This window comes from Dendrobium catenatum, unplaced genomic scaffold (genome assembly GCF_001605985.2).
Source record: "Dendrobium catenatum unplaced genomic scaffold, ASM160598v2 fragScaff_scaffold_1338, whole genome shotgun sequence".
Taxonomy (NCBI): domain Eukaryota; kingdom Viridiplantae; phylum Streptophyta; class Magnoliopsida; order Asparagales; family Orchidaceae; genus Dendrobium; species Dendrobium catenatum.
In genome coordinates this window covers 88,598-110,585 of record NW_021319800.1, presented here as the reverse complement: position 1 = coordinate 110,585, position 21,988 = coordinate 88,598, and the positions used below count along the sequence as shown (strand labels likewise).

At 34.7% G+C, this 21,988-nt stretch overlaps 1 protein-coding gene across 5 annotated transcripts in view; it reads left to right on the top strand.

Moving 5' to 3' along the window:
• LOC110097668 (methyltransferase-like protein 6) overlaps window positions 1–21,607 on the top strand; it is a 33,323-nt gene extending 11,716 nt beyond the window's left edge. For 2 of the 5 annotated variants that reach the window (XR_002303223.2, XR_002303221.2), the window contains 7 exons: window positions 854–1,065; window positions 1,164–1,240; window positions 8,886–8,988; window positions 9,106–9,248; window positions 16,793–16,916; window positions 19,785–19,870; window positions 21,307–21,607. Coding sequence is in view for 1 of the 5 variants with exons in the window: in XM_020824175.2 (XP_020679834.1) it covers window positions 854–1,065; window positions 1,164–1,240; window positions 8,886–8,988; window positions 9,106–9,248; window positions 16,793–16,903 (646 nt within the window). In the remaining 4 variants the exon portion in view is untranslated. The remainder of the gene's footprint in view (window positions 1–853; window positions 1,066–1,163; window positions 1,241–8,885; window positions 8,989–9,105; window positions 9,249–16,792; window positions 16,917–19,784; window positions 19,871–21,306) is intronic. The other 3 variants (XR_003702415.1, XR_002303222.2, XM_020824175.2) reach the window with 3 other exon arrangements.
• The last annotated feature ends 381 nt before the right edge of the window (window positions 21,608–21,988 follow it).

The window sequence follows — 21,988 nt, the reverse complement described above, 5'->3', positions numbered from 1 at the left end:
TTGAGTATAAACATGCAGATCTCCATGAAGAAAATAATTGTTGAATCCAATCAGGTTTGATTGATTGTTTGTATGATGTGGGGAAGGCATTTAGTAGGGAGTGCTTTGTTACAGTGGGTGCTACCTCTAATGTCTACATGCATTGCTGCAGCAAGTGCTGCTTTGCTCTGCAACATGCTTGGTCAAACCCAACTGGCAAAGCTGGTGAATCTTAAACTCACATTTTCAAACATTCTTGCTTGTGCTATAAAATAACTTGATGAACCATTTGCAGTTCCTAGAGTAAAATCTTCAGTATTCTCCCAATTAACTATGCCGTTCAAGATGAACAACCAAACTCTAGTTATTTCAATCAAATTCTGTTTAACAACTTTTGTAGTTGAACACGCTTAAGTTCTTGAACTTGTTGGAAGAGACAATCCGAGTTTTGTTTTTCTGATACTGGCAAACTTCGGGACATGCATTGTAAGTTCTTGAACTTGTTGGAAGATATAATCAGACTTCTGCTTTTCCTGATACTGGCCAGTACTCCGCAGAGCCTAGATCGTTGGGATCTTCATGCACTGTTCCATCCTTTCACTCCATCTCCTTCTTGCTCCTGTAGTACCTCAAGCCCCACAGTTTGACTCCATTAAATTTTTGAAAAATGGATTAATGTACTTTATTGTGCATAGGGATACTCTTTCCACCCATATTCATATGTTGTTGATTTAGAGGGTTTTTATCTGCTCATTTTTCTAGTCAATCTGGCTTTTATTCATACAATTCATCGATTCATTGAGGTCTATTTCCTGTATGTTAAGTTTATACCTATTACGGGCTATTGTTTCTAAGATAACTTCCATTATTTCAGAGCAAAACAGAATATCATTGTCTATGCTTGTGACTGCAGTCAAGACGCCCTTGATAAAACAGTAGAAATGATTGCTACTTCCAACTTCCCTTCAATCAGTCATCGATTTTATCCATTTCTCCATGATTTTTCTGCTAATAGATTCCCAAATTGGTTTCTATGCTCTGCTTGTAAAAAGTGTCCACATAAAAAAGATTTCATCTTTACGCCAGGTGATTGCTCTTTTTCATTTTTGGTGCCTTGATCTATATCTTTATTTTATATTTCCATTGCTTGTCATGATCTGCAATCTCTTTTATCTTTGATTTAGATGCAAATGGAGAAGGCTTGATTAGAATAAACGAGCCTGCCGCATGCTGCATTGGTGGAATTGACTATGTAACCCTAGTGAGTATTATCTTGTCAATTTTGTGAAATTTATTTCAAGGCGAATATGCACATTTTAAGTTTTACGAAAAGCCATGCTTTGTATTTTTTGAATTGCATTTGATGTCACATAGCATATTCTTTATATTTTATAATATTCGCTTCAAATTCTTAAAAAGGTTTGTCTTAATTGTACTTTTTGACTTGGAAGATATTTGCTCCTTAATTTTAAGTCAATGTTGAGAAATTGACAACAATACCAAATTCGCTTTTATTAGAAATGAAAACAATGAAGCGTTTAATTAAAGTTCATCTTGCTGGAGCATATTAATGTTGATGATAATGATGACAATTGATGTTAATGGACTACAAAAGCTTAATAGGTGGGGTTTTTATTAATTATTTTTGGTAAGATATGATTGTGGGCTTTGAAAATTTGCGCCCAAGCCTCTCCACAACCCCTTTCTTTTTTTGGTCGTCAAGGAAAGTTTTAACGTTTAAGTTTCGAGGCAAATTTTTCAGAAGGCAAATTGGGTTTTGAATAAGGAATTACCCAGAGATTTTGTCTTCATTTTGTGAGGACTTTATGATCCGAGTTCAAGTTTCCTATATGTGCAAGCTTCTATAGTTAATTACCCCTCCCGATAGCGAGAGAGAACTTTTCGATTATGGCCAGTCGTCAAACAAATATGTAGTATATGGCATATAGTCGTAGTATGATTTGGTATTTAAAAATTTATTATTTAAAATTAGAAATTCACCACCCTGCACTTAAAATGGATGGTTGGGGGAATGATGATAGATCCGATCAAGATTCCATAGTTCCATTGTCCCAGGTCATCATGGTCCCTAGTCTACTTAGTCAGAGGAGGTAGTCGACCCAACCTGATCGAATGATCCTTGTCGGTAGTCATGCATTGTTTTGTCCAAGAGTACCTTGTAGACTTGGGGTGACTGCTTATCTAAGGGGACAAATTTCAATCCACCTTAGCTAGCAGAGAGCTTTGTGATATATCAATTATATCATATTGATTTATTATTCAAAGATTTAGCGCCGTTGGGGAACATACGGGCTTTGACCATAATCATAATTTAATAGTGCCATGTGGCGGCAAAATCACCCAGTTAGAGGGACCCATTCATAACCACTTACCTATAGTGCCCTTTGGCGGCAAAATCATCAGTTAGAGGGCACGTGACACATCTGTACTGGTAAGAGATGGTTTGAAAATGAATTATAATGATATTCTCGACCCGACATTTGCTCTTTTTGTGAACTGAAGAAAGATGATCGGTTTGAATCTTGTCGACTGTGTCTACTTGCTGACAGAGGATCGGATTCATTGTCAAATATTTTTATTAATGAATATTTCTTGTAATAGACTTTGAAGGCCTAATATGAATGTATAAAATAAATATTCTGGTCTGTGCTATGACTTTGTATTTGTTTGACAGTTTGAGCTGTGTCGACTCTTATCTATTCACATAGAAGGATCGGGCTCAATCTTAAGTTCATTTTTTTGACCCGCACAATATCCTCAGACGTCACATGTGTGTAAATATCATGCTCGTCGGGGCCCATGCGAGTATATGCTTTTGTTGATATCTTGCAAGATGTATTTATGTGGTGGTTATATGTATACAGTGGAATGGGTTTATACAACATATTCGTATGTAAGCATGTATGATGCATTTTGCATTTGCACACTATTTAGTTACATTGATATTTTGCATATTGCATGGTGGCTTAATACAATAGCATGTGATATGTATAATATGTTCATACATTGCTTGCTTGCTTGCACAATACATTTACATGATAATTCAAATTTTCATATAGTCTGTGATGTTTTCGCATATCGGTGTAGCGCCTCACCGCTGCATAATGTATTTTGCATGCTAAATAATATGCTTGCATAATGCGTTCTGCACACCGTAATGTGTAAAATGCACAATACATTTTTGTAGGCCGCAATGTATATATGCATAATGTGATTGTATATTAATGTAGTACACCTCCACAGTGGCGTACTTTGTATATTGAGTGATGTATTTGCATGATGCGCCCAACATATTGTAAATACATGCATGTTAAGAATGTGTCAACATGCTTTTGATGTATGAGGGGGTGGTCTTGCAATAATCACCTATGGAAATGATTGTTGTTGAGAAATTCGCTGGATTTCATTTGGGAATTTGTTAACGCCTTATGTTTGCTGGTGCGCATGTTGCGGATCCAGTTGCATGATCTAACAGCACGTTAAGCTTTATTTATCGTGCATTTGCAGTGTTGTTTAGCTCATTTTGTCTTCTACAAGCTGTCACTTTCTTCAATATTCAACCTGCAGGAGTATATTTCTCCGGCAAATATGTTGTGCGGTGCTTCAGGGGCTTCCTACCTGTCGCTTGCAAGTAAGCTGATATCTGGTGTGACAGTTTGGCTCTGCAAGTTTAATGCCTCAATTTATCAGTGGCATATAGTTTTTACTACGAATTTCCTGCTTCTGCTTACAAGTGAATTATAACGTTGCGTTACAGGTCGCTTGTTGCCTCTTGCGAGCGAGCTATTGTGCATTGCAAGTTTTGTTAGATTTGTTCTTTGTTAGTGTGTTGTCAATGAACATTTAAAAGTTGTCCACTGTTGCATGTAAGTGGACTGCATTTAACGAATATTTTACTTGTAGGCGGGTTGTAGCGTTGCGGTATGGGTCACTCGTTGCTTCTTGCAGGCGAGATCTCGTGCACTGTAAGCTTTGTTGAATATGTTTATAGATCATTAGTGGATATCCAGAGGTCGCTAGCCGTCGTATGCGGACCGCTACATACATGAAGAATTTTTTATAGTGGCTCATAGATGCTTGTATCTATCACAGGCTAGCTGCTTTTGTCTACAGACAGTGTGTTGTACTTGTTGCGATCTCCTCATTTATGCCTATAGGGGATTTATCATATTTGTAATACATCCACTGCATTGCTTGTAAACAGGACCACTATATGCATTATGAGGCTTCTACCGTCCCATTCAGGCAAGCTACAAGGAATCTAGATCTTATAATGCTGCTTACAGGCATTTGCATTTACTACAACTCTTCTTTATTTGCTCATAGATAGCAGGTTGTGTACATGATGGGTCTTATACAACAGTTCATGGTTGCTCGTATTCATTACAGGTTTGTTGTGCTTGCAGCACATCTATCATTGCTTCTTGTTGGTGTTTGTAGGGAGCATTATTGTTTGCAAGTGAATTTGTGTGTTCATCTGTAAGTTGATGTTGACTATAATTAAAATTAAATTTAATGTGTTATTTATTTAATTGCATGTTAAGTACTAATTACTTATTACTTATTAATTTTAATTTTAATTATAGTCAACAAGTTATAGAGATAAATAATTTAATTAGAAATTAGCTTAATTGTTAAATAATATAATTACTAATTATAATATTATTTATTAAATTACTTATGTGTTAATTAAATAAGTATTTGATATCTAATTATGTTAATAATTATCTAATTAATTAGTTAATTTTTTAATTACTAATTGTTTAACTAATATCATACTAATGATTTAATTAATTTTAAAGTGTTCTTTAATCAGTTTAATTATTAATTATATTGCTAATTATCTCATGAATCTAGGGTTTGATTTTCATCTTCTTCATTATACATTTTCCTCGCCATTTCTTTGTGCTTGCTTCGGCCTCGTGTGCTTCACGTGAAGTGCAGTTTGACGTGTTGAAGTAGTGTGTTGAAAGAGTTGCTAAATAAGCTGCTTAGCCTCCTTTGACGACGTCATATCGGAAGTCACGACGGGTGCTGCTGCGAAGGTAACCATTTTTTTCGCTTTTGCATGCTTCTTCGGCCAAATCTCGTAAATCCATCAAACCACAGGATTTAGTAAATCCATAATTTAAGCCAAATCTAGTGAAGCTGCTGTTCACTCACACTGCACTGCATTACTTAGGAGTCCTGTGTTGCTGGGGTTTTGACGCTACTGGAGGGTTTGAACAATTCACTTGTGTATTATGAAAAGCTTATGCAATTTTTTTTCTATTATACCCCCGCTGTGCGTTCAGTAGATCCAAATTTACCGTTAAAAGTTACAATATGACCAAATATGTACCATTTTAAGAAGTCGAAGGACCAAATTGATCCATCAAAAGCGTTGATGACTATTTTAGTCTCTCATAAAGAGTTGAGGGACCATATATATATATATATATATAGATGTTCCCTCTCATAAAATTTGGCATTCTTGTAACTAAAATTTCCTTATCATCGAATTTTCATCTTCGCTTCGCACGTGCATGTGAGTTTTGTTGTCACTCTCATGTGTTGCATCACCCTTGTTGCATGTTGTTTTGCCGTACTTAATTGAATCAATTCTAATGAAACCTTTCTCGACAGCCTCAACTCCATAGACGCATCATCCATTATGAGGAATGGTTGACATTTGAATACTCTGGTGTTAGAGCTACATTTTGAGTTGGAAGTGTGTGACATTGCATTGGTTATTTGTCGTTTTTGTCATACCCCTCAACTTGACTTATGGAACAAGTATAAAACCTCAACTCGATAGATGCATCATCCATTATGAGGAATGGTTGACATTTGAATACTCTGGTGTTAGAGCTACATTTTGAGTTGGAAGTGTGCGACATTGCATTGGTCATTTGTCGTTTTTGTCATACCCCTCAACTCGACTTATGGAACAAGTATTAATTCAACAAAAGCATGACTTAGTTATGCAACAAATTCATAATTTTGAGTCCAAAAAATAAGAAAGTAGATCCATTGCACCCTAGAGAGTCGAACAAGGTGTTTAAATCAATAAATGTTACATTATATGATGTTATTAGTATGCAATAGGTAACATTGTTACTCTTTAGGTCACATTGTGAGACGAACTAATAAGAAGATAAACAAACATTGCACCCAAGATAACCCAACATGAAGTTCAAATCAATAAATGCTTACATTATATGAACTGATTAGTTTGTAGATTTCAGAACATTTGTTTTATATTTGTAAAGTCTTTTTTTCTTAGGAAAGTAGTATTTATTTTATTTTTCCCTTATCTTGCATTATTAGTAGGTTTGCAGATGATTAGTTGGCTTATTATACTTTTCATTTAAATCGACATCTATGATACACCGAGACTCCTTAAAGAGGTTTGCATTTTCCTACGTTTATTGGACATACACGGATTTGACATTTTTCATATGTGTATCGAACACATTGAAGATGTATCCGATTAAAAATATTAAAAATGAATTGGACATGTATTTTCGACTTACATGTCTTAATTATTTTATGATTTTTTTAAAAATAGAATTTCTTGTATTTTAAATTTTTATTTATTAAAAAGCAAAAATTAAAATTCTAATTTTCTCTCCACATCACAAATCAATTGCTCGTACTCGAACCCATTATTGAACATTCCTCATTTTCATTTCTCTTTGGCTTGTCGCGACCAGGGTTCCATTATTAACATCGAAATTCAACGCTGTCACAACATTAATATTTCAAAACTATCTCAACTTCAAAGTTTGACGCTGTCTTGACATTAAAGCTCGATGCAGGTAAATTCTACACCCACACTTATGCCATCGCGCCAACTTAGCATTTTATATTTGTCCAACGTCATCTCAACATCCAAGATCGAGTCTGTTTTGATATCAACGCTCAAATCCTTTTGCTTAACATCGATGCCCGACTCTTGACAACATTGTCGACTCTTCTCTTGATGCTTGACACACGATATCAACGCCTAATTCTCGACATCCTCATTTAATCATCTTAAGCGCATATTTTAGTTAAACGACTTATTATTTCTCAATTATTCTTAATATTTTGCTTATTTAATTTTTATATACTATTTTTAAGATATAAAAATTATAATTTCATGTCCAACCAGTATCCGTGTCATATATTTTCAATAATTGGTGTGTCTCGTATCCATGTCGCATTGTATCCATGTATGTGCATCATATATAGGCATATTTTGATAATTTGAACAATTATGCTAGATGATGAATATTACTTTCTGAATTCCCCCCTTTTTTTTCTTTTTCTTTACTCAAACAGCAAGTCATTCTGTTTTACATGCATGAGTGCATGGTCATACTACTTTTGACCAACCAGTAGAACAATCCTTAGTTCATATACCTTAACCATTTCATAGGAAGTGACTATTGATATATTTGTAACTTTATTTTAGTTTGACCTCACAATCTTCTGTAACTTTTGGCTCAAATCATTCCCAAATCAACTAGGCATAGAAATGACCAGACTACACATATAACTAGAACTCTAGAAGTTGATGTTGGTTGCCATAAGATGTTGGCTAATTAAGCAGTAACCTTTCAAAGTTTCTCCAGACTTAGTGATGTAGAACGGGTAGGAGCTCCAAAAATTTCAGAACAATTTCTGCTTTTGGTTTCCCAAAAAACCTGAGAGAATTCAATGATTCTTTCTAGAGAAGAAGAATCTGAAATTGTGCTCAGGTTTTGCTCCAGAAATCTGAGAGAATTCTCAGATTATTTGGTGTAGGAGATGGGGCTTGGAAGAAGAGAACTCAAAGCATCCAAAGACTTAGCCTAAGGAGAGAAGGTGGAGGTTGGAAATAACCAAGAAAGCCTTTGAATGCTTCGGCCAACAGCAGGTTGGCTTGGGAAATCTTTGCCAAAGGAATAATTAAGAAATCTGGACAGATTTCACAAGTATTTAATAGAGGGAGGGATCGGTGGCAGATGGGGTGAGGCGGTGGGATTATTTCCTAAATCCTATGTTTGGATTTAGGAAAGTAATTAGAGTTTATTCCTAAAGAAAATTTCGGCTGTTGAGGTGGGGAAATAAACTCTTTTCTTTTAAAAGGAAAGGGGACTTATTGTTAGGAAATATTTCCTAAACTAAGCCAACAGGATATGAGGCTGACGGCAGTAATGGCTGGGGAATTAGTGTGATTGCGCAGTGATTGATTATTTGGGAATTATAGATTTGGAAAGGGGAAATTTAAGATCCCAATCAAGGACAAATTGTTTGGAGTTTGATTTATTGACTTTGGAAGTATTTTGAATTTCAAATCATTTGGATTTGAATTCAAATATAATCCTAAATATATTTAACCCATATTAGGAAATAAATAAAGGAGGGGAAATCAAAAAGAAGGGAAGGGGGGGGGGGAGGTGGCCGGCGGCCAAGAGGAAGGATCGGGTGAAGGTGGCCGGCGGGTTTGGACTAGTGGCCGGCGGCTTTATGAAGGTTGGGGGGAAAATTTTTGACCATGGGGTGCAGAGAGGGAGGAAGAATATGAAAAGGACTACGTGGAGTGATAAGGAAGAAAACAAAAACCAAAGATAAAACGAAAGATAGAAGACAAGAACTGCGAGCCTCGGACTCTTCCGACGACTGACGGGTGATGCTTTGCCCTTCTCTCGAAGTAAGATCCATGGAATGCATAGATATGCTGCTGAAACATCTTCAAGTAGGGAAGAGCTTCATCTTTTTTTCACCTGGAGATTTAAATTTCTTAACAATACTTCAGAAAATAATTGAGGTTTTTGAAGATAGGTATTTATTTTCAAATTTGACCATCTTCTTTTATGTGAACGAAACCAAGTACACCTTTATGAAAACTAACAACCATTCTCTTTTCCTCCTGCTAGATATTCACTCTGTCAGCAGTACCATTTCAAAGGATGTCATATATACTCGCAGAGTTGTTGACTGTTTTAAAACCAGGGGGTCTGCTTCTGTTCAGAGATTATGGTATGGATCTTTGATTGTAGTTTAGGAACCGATCTTTGATTTAAACAGTTTTTACAGTTTGATGTCTTTTAGGTACAGATTTTCTTTTCGTACTATGATTTCTTATTTACATCTTAGGGCTGTTTGACATGACAATGCTTCGATTTCGACCAGAACAAAGAGTGGGCTTTAGGGAGTACATGCGGTCAGATGGTACTCTTTCCTATTTCTTTTCTCTGGATATTGTGAGAAACCTTTTTCTTGGCGCTGGATTCATTGAGGTAGGGTATTTATTCCTTAGAAAGCATAATTTAGATGGATTTTTGTTTATTATATGAATATATGTGCCAAACCTATCCTTTTGTGCTTTGAGTGCTCAATTGTGGCGTGAATGATATATTATCATTAAATAATGATTTAGCATACCAAATTGTACATCTGCATTATGCTTTTATAATGCAAATGTTGATTGCAGACTGAAGGGAATTAACACTTTTAAGAAAGTTGACAATTGAGGGACCTGGGAGATCTATGGAAATTTTTTGAATAAATTGAAGCAAATGCTGATGAAAATTTAATTGCATGGAAATGAAACACCTCTCTGACTGACAATATATACTTTTCAATTGAAATTATATCTTTCAAAGCACTTTGGCAGTGTTTTATTGGTATATTGTTGACCTGTGAGCTAGAGCCAAAGGAAACAGACAAAATGAAATAAAAAAAAAAAGGGCTCAAAATCATTACCTGTGGCAAAATCTCACCCAAATCGCTGCTCTGGCCGCTACAGTCTCGTCGCCCATTCCTCTGCTCTGCAAACGGCGTCGAACAGTCGCTTCGTCACGATCTCCTGCTCATCTCGATCGCGTCTTTAAAATGAGACGGAATCCCTCTCGTTTGGCCGCTCTTCACACGCGAATTCCCGAGCAAAACTCCTGTCGCTGCCTCCCATTCCCTTCCGATCAGAGAGAGAGAGAGAGGAAAGAGGGAACCGAGCTCTTACCTTGCTGTGCCGAACTCGCCTCCCAACACCGAACTCCCTCTGTCCCGTACTATATCCTTCAAAGCACTTGGGCAGTGTTTTATTGGTATATATGTTTCTCACAAGCATGGTCATAGGGTTTCAGTTAATTTTTTTGAACGCTAAGCAAAAGTTTACTGAGCAACAAATATTATAAGTTTATCATTTTTTTTTTTAATTTTGAATATCAGAACCATATCAGGTACGCAAATTAATATTCAACATGATTATTTGTTTCCTTTATTTGCATTATATTGTTTTTTATTTTAGAGAATGTAATTAAGAGTTTATCTATTGTAATATGACAGAATAAAAAATATAATCAATGTTGATTTGATTTCCTCATTTAATATAATAGGAAATGAATAACTTCCTCTTTATTTATTTTACTCGTTAACCTTCCAAAAGAAGGAATAATATAATTCTCGGGTTACATTTCAAAATAGTCTCTCGATTATTCGAATATAGACATTTTAGTCCCAAATTATAATGTTGCTCCAATTTAGTCCCTCAATCATATAAAATTGATCTAAAATTGATGTAGAACAGGGGGGGGGGTCATGTGAATTTTGAATTTTCAAATTAATTGGAAAAGGGAGGGAAGGGGTCGGCCAAAGAGAGAGGGAAGGGGATAGGGTGTTCAAGTTCAATGAATGTGGAATTTGAATTGATTCCCAATTAATTTCTGATTTACCCAATCCTTGATTGAAGGAAGGCTTTCCAAAATTAAGCTAAATGATTTAGGAAAAAATTTGAAATTTGAAATTTGTTTGAATTTGAATTCGAAAACCTACCAAAATTAGAACAACTTAGTTTAGGAAAGAATAAATTTTAGAGGGAAAGAGATTTGATTGAGAGCATTAATTGAGGGGATTTAATTAATATGTGAGGGAAAAGGAGGGCTTCCAAAGGAGGAGGGGGAGAGATGTCCACATAAGATGTATGTGGCCTTAGGCATTAAATGAGATTTGATATTAAATCTGAAATTGATTTCAGATTTAGAGGAATTAGGGGAAGGCTTCCAAAAATAGATTTGTTAATTCAGAAAGTAGTTGAAATTCAAATATCTTTGAATTCAAATTAGGAACTTCCCAAGTTAACAATAGATTAATTTAGGAAGGTAATAAAAAGTCTATTTTGAATTCAGAATTCAAAATTTGTGGAGGAGGGAAGAGGCTAGGGGTGAGGTGGTCGGCCGACTATGGAGGTGGAGGGGTTGATGTTTGATCCAAAAGAAAAGTTATTCAAAATCAAACGAAATAAAATAAAAACGGACGGTGAATGGTGGAGACTAGAGATGAGAGGATGGAGAACAAAGAAAAAAATAAAATAAAAATGATACAAACCACGAGCCCGGACTCTTCCTGCGGCTGGTGGGTACTACGTTGCCCTCCCCGAGGGACTTCAATCCACAAGCCCGAATCCATCATGCGGCTGGTGGAAACAATGTTGTCCTCCCATCGGACTTTTTCTCTCCATAACTCACATAGAGATCAAGACAAAGTCTCTAATTTTTTTTTATTAATAATCCATCATTACATTACATAAGTAAGGGCCTCTATATATAGGCCTAAGAAACTAAAACAATACACATATGCCCCTACGGCTTATATAGGACGACCCTCTTAAGTGACGGTAAAAATGGAAAATTCATAATAAAAATAAAGATTAGAAATAAAATTTAAAATAACGTGGGACGATGACGGCCGTCGATCTTCAGCTCCTCCTCGGATAGGTATGGACAGTTGGATGTCCGCATAAAAAATGGTCCTTTTGGGACTAAATTGGGATCAATTTTATAAAGCTGATGGACTAAATTGGGATCAATTTTGTATCCCAATTATAATATGAGAGACTATTTTGGATCAATTTAGTATAGTCGAGCGAGTAAATTGGAGCAACGTGATACTCTAGAATGAAATTGGCCATACACGAATAGTCTGGAGAGTATTTTGAGATTTCTCTATATAATTCTTTTATCTACTTTTTTTATGGTATCAAAACATGTTTTTTGATCCTAAATTCCTCAACTCATTGACCCAAAGGATTTTTTTATCCGTTGTTTGACTCTTATTTTGCCTTTGATATAGGATGTCTCCAACCTTCATCTCCTCTGTGTTAACTCTCATGATTGTCTTTGTTTGACAATATTTTTGTTTCTCAGTGTTGAGCCCTCTCTGTATCATGTCCTCTTGACCATATGATAGTGTCAGATTCCTTGTGGAACAATGCTGGCTTTATTGTATGAAGCTTACTATCAACTTCCTTCTTGTAACTGTCTTCAGCCAACACTCACATGCCTTGTACTTGGGCCCCCTCCTTGCCCTTTTGTTTTCACCTTCATTCTTCCTTGGCAGGCACCTCATCTCCACATCAGGTCTGGATCAATGTCACAAGCCTCATCTCCATGTTAGATCTTCTCTAGTTTATCTATCTCATGACTTGCCTTCATCGCACTCTCACGACTTGCCTTTGCCAACCTCTCAACTCATCTTTGTTATTGACCGCATCATTTGCGTCACCTTTGTTGGTTTTGTCTCTTGTCATCACAAATCACATTAAAAAATTTTGACCCTGCGACTTGCTTCTTCAACCTCAGATCACCTCTCTTATTTATCTCAACCCCTTCATATTGTCATCAAACACCAAGTTCAACAGGCGTCATAAGATTTCAGCTTCTACTCAATGGCTTCTCTTGAGTCACCGATTTGCTGCAACTACAAATTTGCCTATGCTATTCAGGTTTGATCTTCTAATCAATTGTAGTTGCTAACCTCCAACTGTCAACATACTTGCTCGCTAACTAGTTTGTTGCCCTTAATCCATCGATCTTCCATCTAATTGAGTTCCTCTTCTCTTATATGATCAAATAGGTCATTGCTACTAAAAGGCCGAACTCCACTCATTTAGGACCATGCATATTTAATAAAGGAAAATTGAACGTACTCTAAAAAATGATCATTCAATCATAAAATAACTTTTCCTTTGCCTCCACCATGTTTAGTACAGGTTTGGTGGCCTAAATCGATAAAAACTTAAACATAAAAGACAGTTAATCAAGGGTTGTAAATGATATATTTTTATGCCTCAAATCATATGATGGTTGATATCTCAATATAAGAACATGATAAATCGTACAATAAGGAACTTATTGTTATACATGTTAATTTTCATTGCCGTTTGTTTCTCAAACAAATTGATTCTTAATTCTATTGTTGTCAAACTTTGATTGCATATGTCAATAAACTCATCCTTTATCTAAACTACAATGCAAAATTTCTTCATAATCTTTGTAAATTTTAAGACTTAAAATTGAGGGGAGTGATTAGCAGTGTTAAGATGTATTTGAAATTTGTCTTCTCAAAGTTGGTCCTTAAAAAAAAAAAAGCGATCTCTTAAAGTCAGGTCATCAAGTCAAAATAATCTTTTGTTATGTTTTTCATTCCAATAAGGATAGTAAAGTTATGTTATGTCACTAGCAACTACGACATACCAATTTTGCATATTTTGATAATTGTTCTCTTTGTTATTGATGAATAAATTTATAAAAATCTTGAAGGTTTCTCATGTGAAATTTGCTAAATCTCAAAACATGCAAGAAATTCTTATCATCTATGTTACAAAAATTACTTCCTTTATCTTTGTTTCACTATGATATCTAAGGAGTAAGGACTATCCAAAGTTAAAACTTTTAGTTGAATTCATTGGTCTATTTTCTTTAGATGATCACACTATAGTCACATGAACATTATTTAGGAATGCAAATTATGAGGCTGGTCAACAATTTAAATTTTTATTACTATTATTTAAACTCAATTTCAATTAAAAATACAAGTTAGGGATTAGTTCATCAAAGTTATTACTTCTTTTCCTAAGTCATAGTGATAATTTATCTATTTTGGGAATAGTTTATAAAAACTCTTATGTTGATACACCATTACAAAATTGGATAGCTGGAAAAAAAAAGACGTCTTCTTAAAGTAGCCAGATCACTTATATCAATTACAAATATTCTTAAATAGTTATGGAGGGAAGCTGTTCTAATAAAAACATATCTCATCAATAGAATGCATTTTCGTATTCTTAAATTTCTACTTCTTGTCAAGAATTCCTAAGCTGCTACCTAAAAGCTTGAATTATCTCGATACATAGAAGTATTTCGGTGCTCTACATTTGTTCTTGTTCATTCACAAAATAAGAGTAAACATAATCTTAGGCACATCAAATGTATATTCCTACAATATACCACTTATTAGAAAGTATATAAGTGCAGTTCTACCATTGCAAAATTTTTTTTATAACTTCATGGATGTTACTGATGAGGACAATTTCGACACATGTACCATCAGGAGACGCCGTAGATCGACGGCCACGATCATGAGTTTTATTTTGAGTCATTTTATTTAGTAGTTTATTTTATTTTTCAGTTTTTCCGCTTTTGCCCTTATGGGTATTTGGTCGCTATTGTAGCCCAAGGGGCATTTTAGTCTTTTGTTTTCTTTGTCATTTTGAGGCCTATATATATGGCCATTTTCTTATGTAATGGGATGATTGATGAATGAAAATTTTATACTCTTATGTTCTCTTTGTGAGTGCTGGAAGATCTCTTAGTGAGTTCTTTATTTTGTGATCTCTTTGTGAGTTCTACAACTTTCTAGTTCTCTTAGTGAGTGCTCGGAAGAGAACCGGTAGATCTCTTTGTGAGTTCTATTGGTTGACAGATTGAAGATCTTTTGTTCAAATTACTTTATTTTCTTCTTCCACCTACCTCCCTTCCACCACAAGAAAACCCCATCTAAAAAAAAAAAAGAAAACCACCCTAGCCCTCTTGCCGCCGCCCCCACCCCCTTGGATTTCAGCCACCGGCCACCCTCACAACCCCGGCCGCCCACCTTGCCGATGGCCTTCTTCTACCCGGCCAACCCCTCTCTCCATCAATTTCAAATTTGAAATTTGGAATTCAAATTTTAAATTATTTCCTAATTTGGAATTCCAAATTAGGTAAGTTCCCATGATTGAATCCAATTTCAAATTAATTTAATTTGGAGTTTTTTTTTAAATCCTATTTCCACATCAGCAAACCAATTTGGAAACCCATCTCCTCTCTCCCTAACCCCCTCTCTCTCTAGCTATACCGTCGGTCCCCCTCTTGGGCTCCCCATTAATGAGTCAATTAACTCTCTTTCTCTTATTTGAAATCTAAAATTGATTTCAAATAATTTTCCCCCCAATTGCACTAAAACTGAAATTAATTTCATTTTTATTTTCCTCTCCCCTCTCTCTCTCCACCGTCGGCCTCCCCTATTGGCTCTCCCTTTGAGTGAGCATTAATTCCCCTTTTAATTTGGGATTTCAAAATTAGATCCCAAATATTTTCCCTCCTAAATCCCTTAAACTGAAATTAATTTCAGTTTTCTAACACAAACCTCACCCTCTCACCCTAGCTCTACCGCCGGCCTCCCCTCATCTCTACAACCCGCCGACCCGCTCTCCCTCCCATTGTTGAGCTTCTTATGGCGACCATTCATCTTCACCTCCATGTCGCATGGCGGATCCCGAGCTAGAATGGGGGCAAGCTTTAACATTCTTATACTAAAATCCCCAAGCAGTTTTGTTTCCATGCATATGTTTCACATCAGTTACCTTCTTTGAATAATAGCCATATTATCGCAAAATTGATACTTAAGGGGATAACTTCTCTCAATAATATCAATTTTGGAACATTACTCCTACAAAATATTACTATACATGAAATTTTCATGCTTACTAAGCTCAATCCAATGACTTCCCAAGTTACAATTGGGCCTCAGAGTCTTAGTTTTCATATTTTCTCTAGTCCAAAGGAACACCCCTCCTCTCAAAGTTCATCTAAACCTATTATTAAAAATTGTGAGATGCTTGTTTATTTTAGAAGAGAGAGAAAATAGAACGGAGTAGAGCACCAACATATCTTGAGCAAGGTCAATTGTCTAATTTGAGTTCATACACAGTTGGAAATTCTCAAAATAATCTCTCCTTTGAACTTGTAATGACGAATTGATTTGTGATAATCTTGATAACTGATTGCTTTTGAGAAAATGTGCGAGATCTTGCACTAATCACCATATATGTAACTTTGTATTTTATGAGAGATTTATCCCAGCTTCCATGTATTTGTTAGCAATATTAATTCGTCGCATGTTCCAAACTCAATTATTGAAGTAATTAAAATTATTGATTGGAAATATGCTATCTAGGAAGAGCTTCAGGCACTTGAAAAGAAGAAAAATGAAGATTACTGGTCATCTTCATCATCTTGACCAAGGGAGACAATCACCCAATGCTCTTGAAATTTCTCCCAGAACTGGGAATCTTCTCAAAGTGTAATTTGAGTTTTTATTCCAAAGTCTCACAACAACGGTTTGTTGTCCATCTTTGCAATCTGTAATAAATTGGTCAGCATCAGAAATTTGTCTCATTTTTGGAAATGGTAGTTGATCAACCAAACAAGAAATTGCTAAGCTATAAATAAACTTTAAGGGTTATATCTAATGAACCTGTAATTGAATATACCATGGAAACCATGCGTAGGGTACGCATTTTAGTAATTCCCCTTGCTTTTAGTCACTCATGTTTACCCTTCTCTTGTTTGAGCGTGTGGAGCATTCTTGTATTTCCAAAAGATTCTCCAAAATCTGCTCTTATAGAATGTATAATCCATCAGATGTAAATTAGATCTACTGAATTCTAGCCACATCTGTATCGCTTGCACTGTTCTCCTAACAATGCTAAGTTGATAGCCATGTTTGGTTTTTGTGTTTGCAGTTGGAGCTTGAATACTGTTGTGTGATTTCTGTGAATCGTCGTAGTGGTAAGAAGATGCAAAGGGTGTGGGTTCATGGGAAATTCCAGAAGCCCACTGTTGGCACATCATGATTGTCTTCCTCAGGTATTTTGCTACAATAATCGGTCCTTTTCTCATACATATCAGCATTCTATTGAAGTTAGCATTAAAAGAAGCATTCTGCTGAAATTTGCAGAGTTTGAATAACTGAATCTAGAACTTGGATTGTTTTCTGCTTTTTTCAATCCTCCTTGGGCTATCATTATTTACCAATTCAAACTTGTTAATAGTAACAAATCAAGTTAATTTTGTTGTTTCGGTCAAGTGCATGACTAATACTAAATAAGAACTGCATTTTATAAGGTTCTGTAAATTTAAAGTTTTGCAATTGTTTTTAGCATGAGAATTAAAATTAGGGTGAAAGGGCATTAATGCGACCATCATTTATAGAAGTAAAATTCTTGTGTTTTTTAAGGTTTTGCTAGATCAGATGAAATTAATTGAATGATGTGATGATGAAAAAGTTGAATTGAGGAAAATAAAATTATATATATGTATGTTACTTATATTATTTGGTGGTTCTGTGAAGATAGAAAAATTTAGATAAGCATTTTACCTATATTATTTGGGTTCTGTGCTTTCTACTAATGCTGATGCAGCTCTGGAAGATGCCAAGAAAAGTTGCAAGTGCTATCTTGAACAGCTATTAAATAAGATTTCAAGGAACTGTTTTAGAAAAACATAATCTGTGAAATCACAAGTTGTCCTATATATTGAACCAAAGTGTAAAGTTGAGTTGAATGAGAAGTTGCGTGAATATAAATCTTAGTTCTAGATGAGTGCCCATTAAGAGTTCGCAAGTTGCGAGAGATTAGTTGTTTGGTTAACTAGCATTTCTTATAGGGAATTAAAGACTGAAGACATTAAGAGTGTAAAATGATGGAGATGATTTATTTGACAACTGAAGGCATTCTGTATGCCCACTTATGATGATAGAAGCAGGGTCATATGTTTTCTATATTGGGTACTAAAAGTTAAGGTTTTTGCTATTGAAGGCATGATGAATGGGATTTTGTGGAATGAAATGACAAGTAGAAGCCATTTAGATTCACGGGTTATATTCTATTTAGATAAGGTATGCCAGATCACTATAAATTCTCTCGAAGGACATTTTGTCTACTCAATTTTGGTCCACCACTATGATTTTCTAACTTTGGAGAACAATTTCATTTAGACAGCATGATCAACAATAACAACAACATCAAGCCTTTGTCCCACTACGTGGGTTCGGCTACATGAATCCTTTTTTTCCATTGTATCATGTTAAAAGTCAAATTCTAATTTAAAACTAATAAAGAAAGATCATTTCTAATATTTTCTAACCAAGTCTTTTTAGGTCCGCCTCTATCTTTCTTAACATAGGTCAAATCTAATACCTCTATTTTCCTCGGAAGGCCGCTATTTTATGTGACCAAACCATATAAATGCGACCCTCTCTAATCTTATCTTCCACTGGAGCTACTCCAACCTTTTCACGTATGTGCTCATTTCGACAAACATAATCAATGAGACTTTTAAACAAGATGATGGTTTTTTATTGCTTTGGAGAAACCTAAAATATAGTTATCACTATGATCATTGGTGCCAATATATAAGAAAAAGTTTGTGAAAAAAAAAGAAAAAGGAAAACATTCCTAAAACAAATGATTAAAAGAATGGAAAAAAGTAAAAAAAAAAAAAGAAGAAGAAAAATAGATAAAATGTAATTAAAAATAATGTTAAAAAAAAAGGACAACATGCACTTGCCTTTTCAATGTCTAAAAGATGGGCCAGTTGCCCCTCGTTATAATTTAATATAAACATACATAGAGGCTGCAGGCAATGTCACCTATTTTGTAAGTCCTTAGGGGTCGATGTCCTCCCCCAACCAAAAATAAATAAATCAATAAATTCTTTTATGAAAACCCTTCCCACCTTCCCTTGTATCGTGCTCTTCTTTTTTCCTTTTTGTCTCTTTTCATCTCTCCTACAACCACACTATTTCCTCATTTCAATCTTTTCGTATCCCTCTCAATCTCTTTGGCTTAAGATTATATCATTATAGAATAAATATTGAGTTAATAATAATGTAATATATCTGGATTTAAAAATTATAATTATCAATAAATATTTTTGGAAAATCAATTGATACTTAGGTGTTATAGATCAAGTAGCTTTGCTCTATTATACAAAAGTCTATGAATATGTATTAGGATATAATTTCTACTGTTGATCTTGAGTGATCAGAATTAAGAAGTGCACTATCATAAGATTGATATTAACTAAACTTTGAACAAGGTTGGCTTGACTCGAAATTGTGATTTATGTTGACTTGAAAGCGGTATCATTCGAGTCATTTGAAATTGATTTGAGTAAGCTCAAAATTTATTTTTGAGGAAAGTCAAATTTCTAGTGAGTTTTAAACTATTTGAGGTTTTGATTATACAATGAAAAAATATATCAATAAGACTTAGCTAGTGAAATTTTGTATAATTGCAATTTTGCTTGTTTAATTTGAGTTGCATGAGAATGTTAAAATAACCAAGTGGTGAAACTAAAAGGAGTGGAGATATGATAATAGTAAAAGGATGATGTGAACAACATCTATTAAAATTAAAATAGAGGAAATTAAATAATATGATTTGTGTAATATGTATGGTAGAAATTACACGAATGTGATTAATAAGATGGATAGATAAAATTATTGTGGAAGGATTATTTTAAAAAAGGGTAGACCAAAGGTCAGATAACGACATGTGAAATTTTTACTTCAAAATAAACTAACACCTGATATCTGCTATATCCATGACTGCTTCCAATTTGGTGAGGCGGTATGAAAATGAAATCATATCCTGTTCTTCATCTTAGTCTATCAAGCCTCTCTTTACTTTTGATATATTTTCTTTTAACTTTTTCATTAATTTTCCAATTCAGGGAAGCGGTACACTGCAAACTGCAAACTACAAACAGCTAATTCGAGCTAAACGCATCTAACGATCTTCAAAATTATCAAAGCCAAGGTATAACACTAAAACTTTCCACAGGCCAGAAGCCTGAAATCTAAATATTTTACCATTACAAGCAAAGAATTGGCTCTACCAATGAACTTCCTGGTAGTGATTAGATGAACCATATTCTATTTTGATGATTTTGACTTTTTGTAGTATTGCTTGTGGTTCTTTTAAGCCTTCTGACCCCATAACTTGGAGTGTTTTTGTCCATATGCAACCTATAGCACTCTTTGTTTGTCTTCTAGTGAATGAAGAGACGATCAGACACCCTCTCACCCATAACTACATTAAAAAAAAAAAAGCTTTGAATTATGGACTTATTCTTCTCAAACTATAGAGAAGAGAATCATTTGTCACGCTTCCCACTAAAAATTGATAATAATGATTAGTACAACAACAACATCAAGCCTTTATCCCACTACGTGGAGTCGGCTATACGAATCCTTCTTCTCCATTGTGTCCTATTAAAAGTCAAATTCTCCATAGAAATGATTAGTAAACAGTGATATTTTATGTTTAAAGAGAAATTTTCATATATAGACCAAAACATGGAAGTGTTAGATGTTTGTTTTTGTGAAAATAAGAAAATTGCATATATCTTTGAAAGTAAGGTAATTGGCTCAGGCATTGCAATTGTGGCAGTTTTACAACATGAAAGCCACGATAGGTCTTTGCCAATTTGTTTCAAATGATCTCTTTCTTCCATTAAAGTTGAAAAATGCAAAGTTTATTGTCATAGAAGTTTGTTCCATGGTTTAAAATTGCGCAATATGAGGCTCGCCTTGAGGCCCGCCTTTGCGCAATTCCAGTAAAAAACGCCTCGAGTTTTTTTTATGAGGCTTGCGCCTCAACTTTGTTGAGGCCCGCCTTGCCTCACTGGAATGAGGCTTACGCCTCACGCTATATATATTAAAACTTATATAAATCTTGAAGCAAATGCCCGACATTGGACTCTATAGGAGAGGAGAAAGGGGAGAGAGTAGTCCATCACTCCATCATAATGATGATTCAAATGAAGAACCCCTTAGTGATGACAGTGTTGATGACTTATGAGTTCTTATGTGATATGTCATTGCTATTTGTTTTTGGAAATTGGAATTATATGTTAATGAAAAGAATACTGGGATTTGGGAAAGATAGAATTTTGAGTTGAACTATATTTCATGTTGTCTTATTATTGGGATATTTTGAATTCAATTCATATTTTCTACTTTTTATGTTTTATATTATTCGCTCATTAGTATATAAAACATTTATCATTTTATGTTTACGCAATCTTTTAATTTTGAGGCTTACGCCTCAAAACGCCTTGAGGCTTACGCCTCGTCTCACGAATGAAAAACGCCTCAATACCCGAATACGCAATTTTAAACATTGGTTTGTTCCTTTATAAAATCTTGATCAACGAAGGTTACAAGTTGCCTTTTTTAAAATTTTTCTTGCAGAACTACTCCGCCTGAAGATCTATGGGTTTTTGCCATGCCAAACTTATTTTGCTTGTGAGTCTTTTCCTTATATTTCCAAACTAGAATTTCTTTTATAGAAATTTATACTATTAAGCCTTAAGATTTCTAAACATGGTTGATCATTGATAGATGTTTCTTTTGGAGCCTTTAAGTTCATTTATTCCATTGATTCAGTTGTTTTTGCCAAGTAACATAAGCTGTAAAGTTGTCAAAACATTATAGAAAAATGCTTGCTTAGCTAGTAGTTAGAATTTTTAAATATTAGAAATGACTTTTTTTTATTAGATTTAAATGAGAATTTGATTCTTAACATAACAATGGAGAAAAATGATTCATGTAGCCAATCTCATATAGTGAGATAAATGCCTGATGTTGTAATAGTAGTAATTAGAATTTGTTGTGATTTGTTGGTAATATGGTGCTGCTTCTATGAAGACTCAAGGGTGCATGTGTTTGGGACAGCTATAACTTTTTCTAAGGTGATTGTAAAATTGTTTTGGAGTAAGTAACTTTTTTAAAAAGCTATTATAGAAAATAGTTTTCTAGCACAATTTTAAAAAAAAATAGTGAAAACATAATGGTTAAACAAAAATTATGATTACATCATAAAAATTAAAATAATAAGAAATATGTCCCAAACTAATGTTAGGGGTGAGTGGAG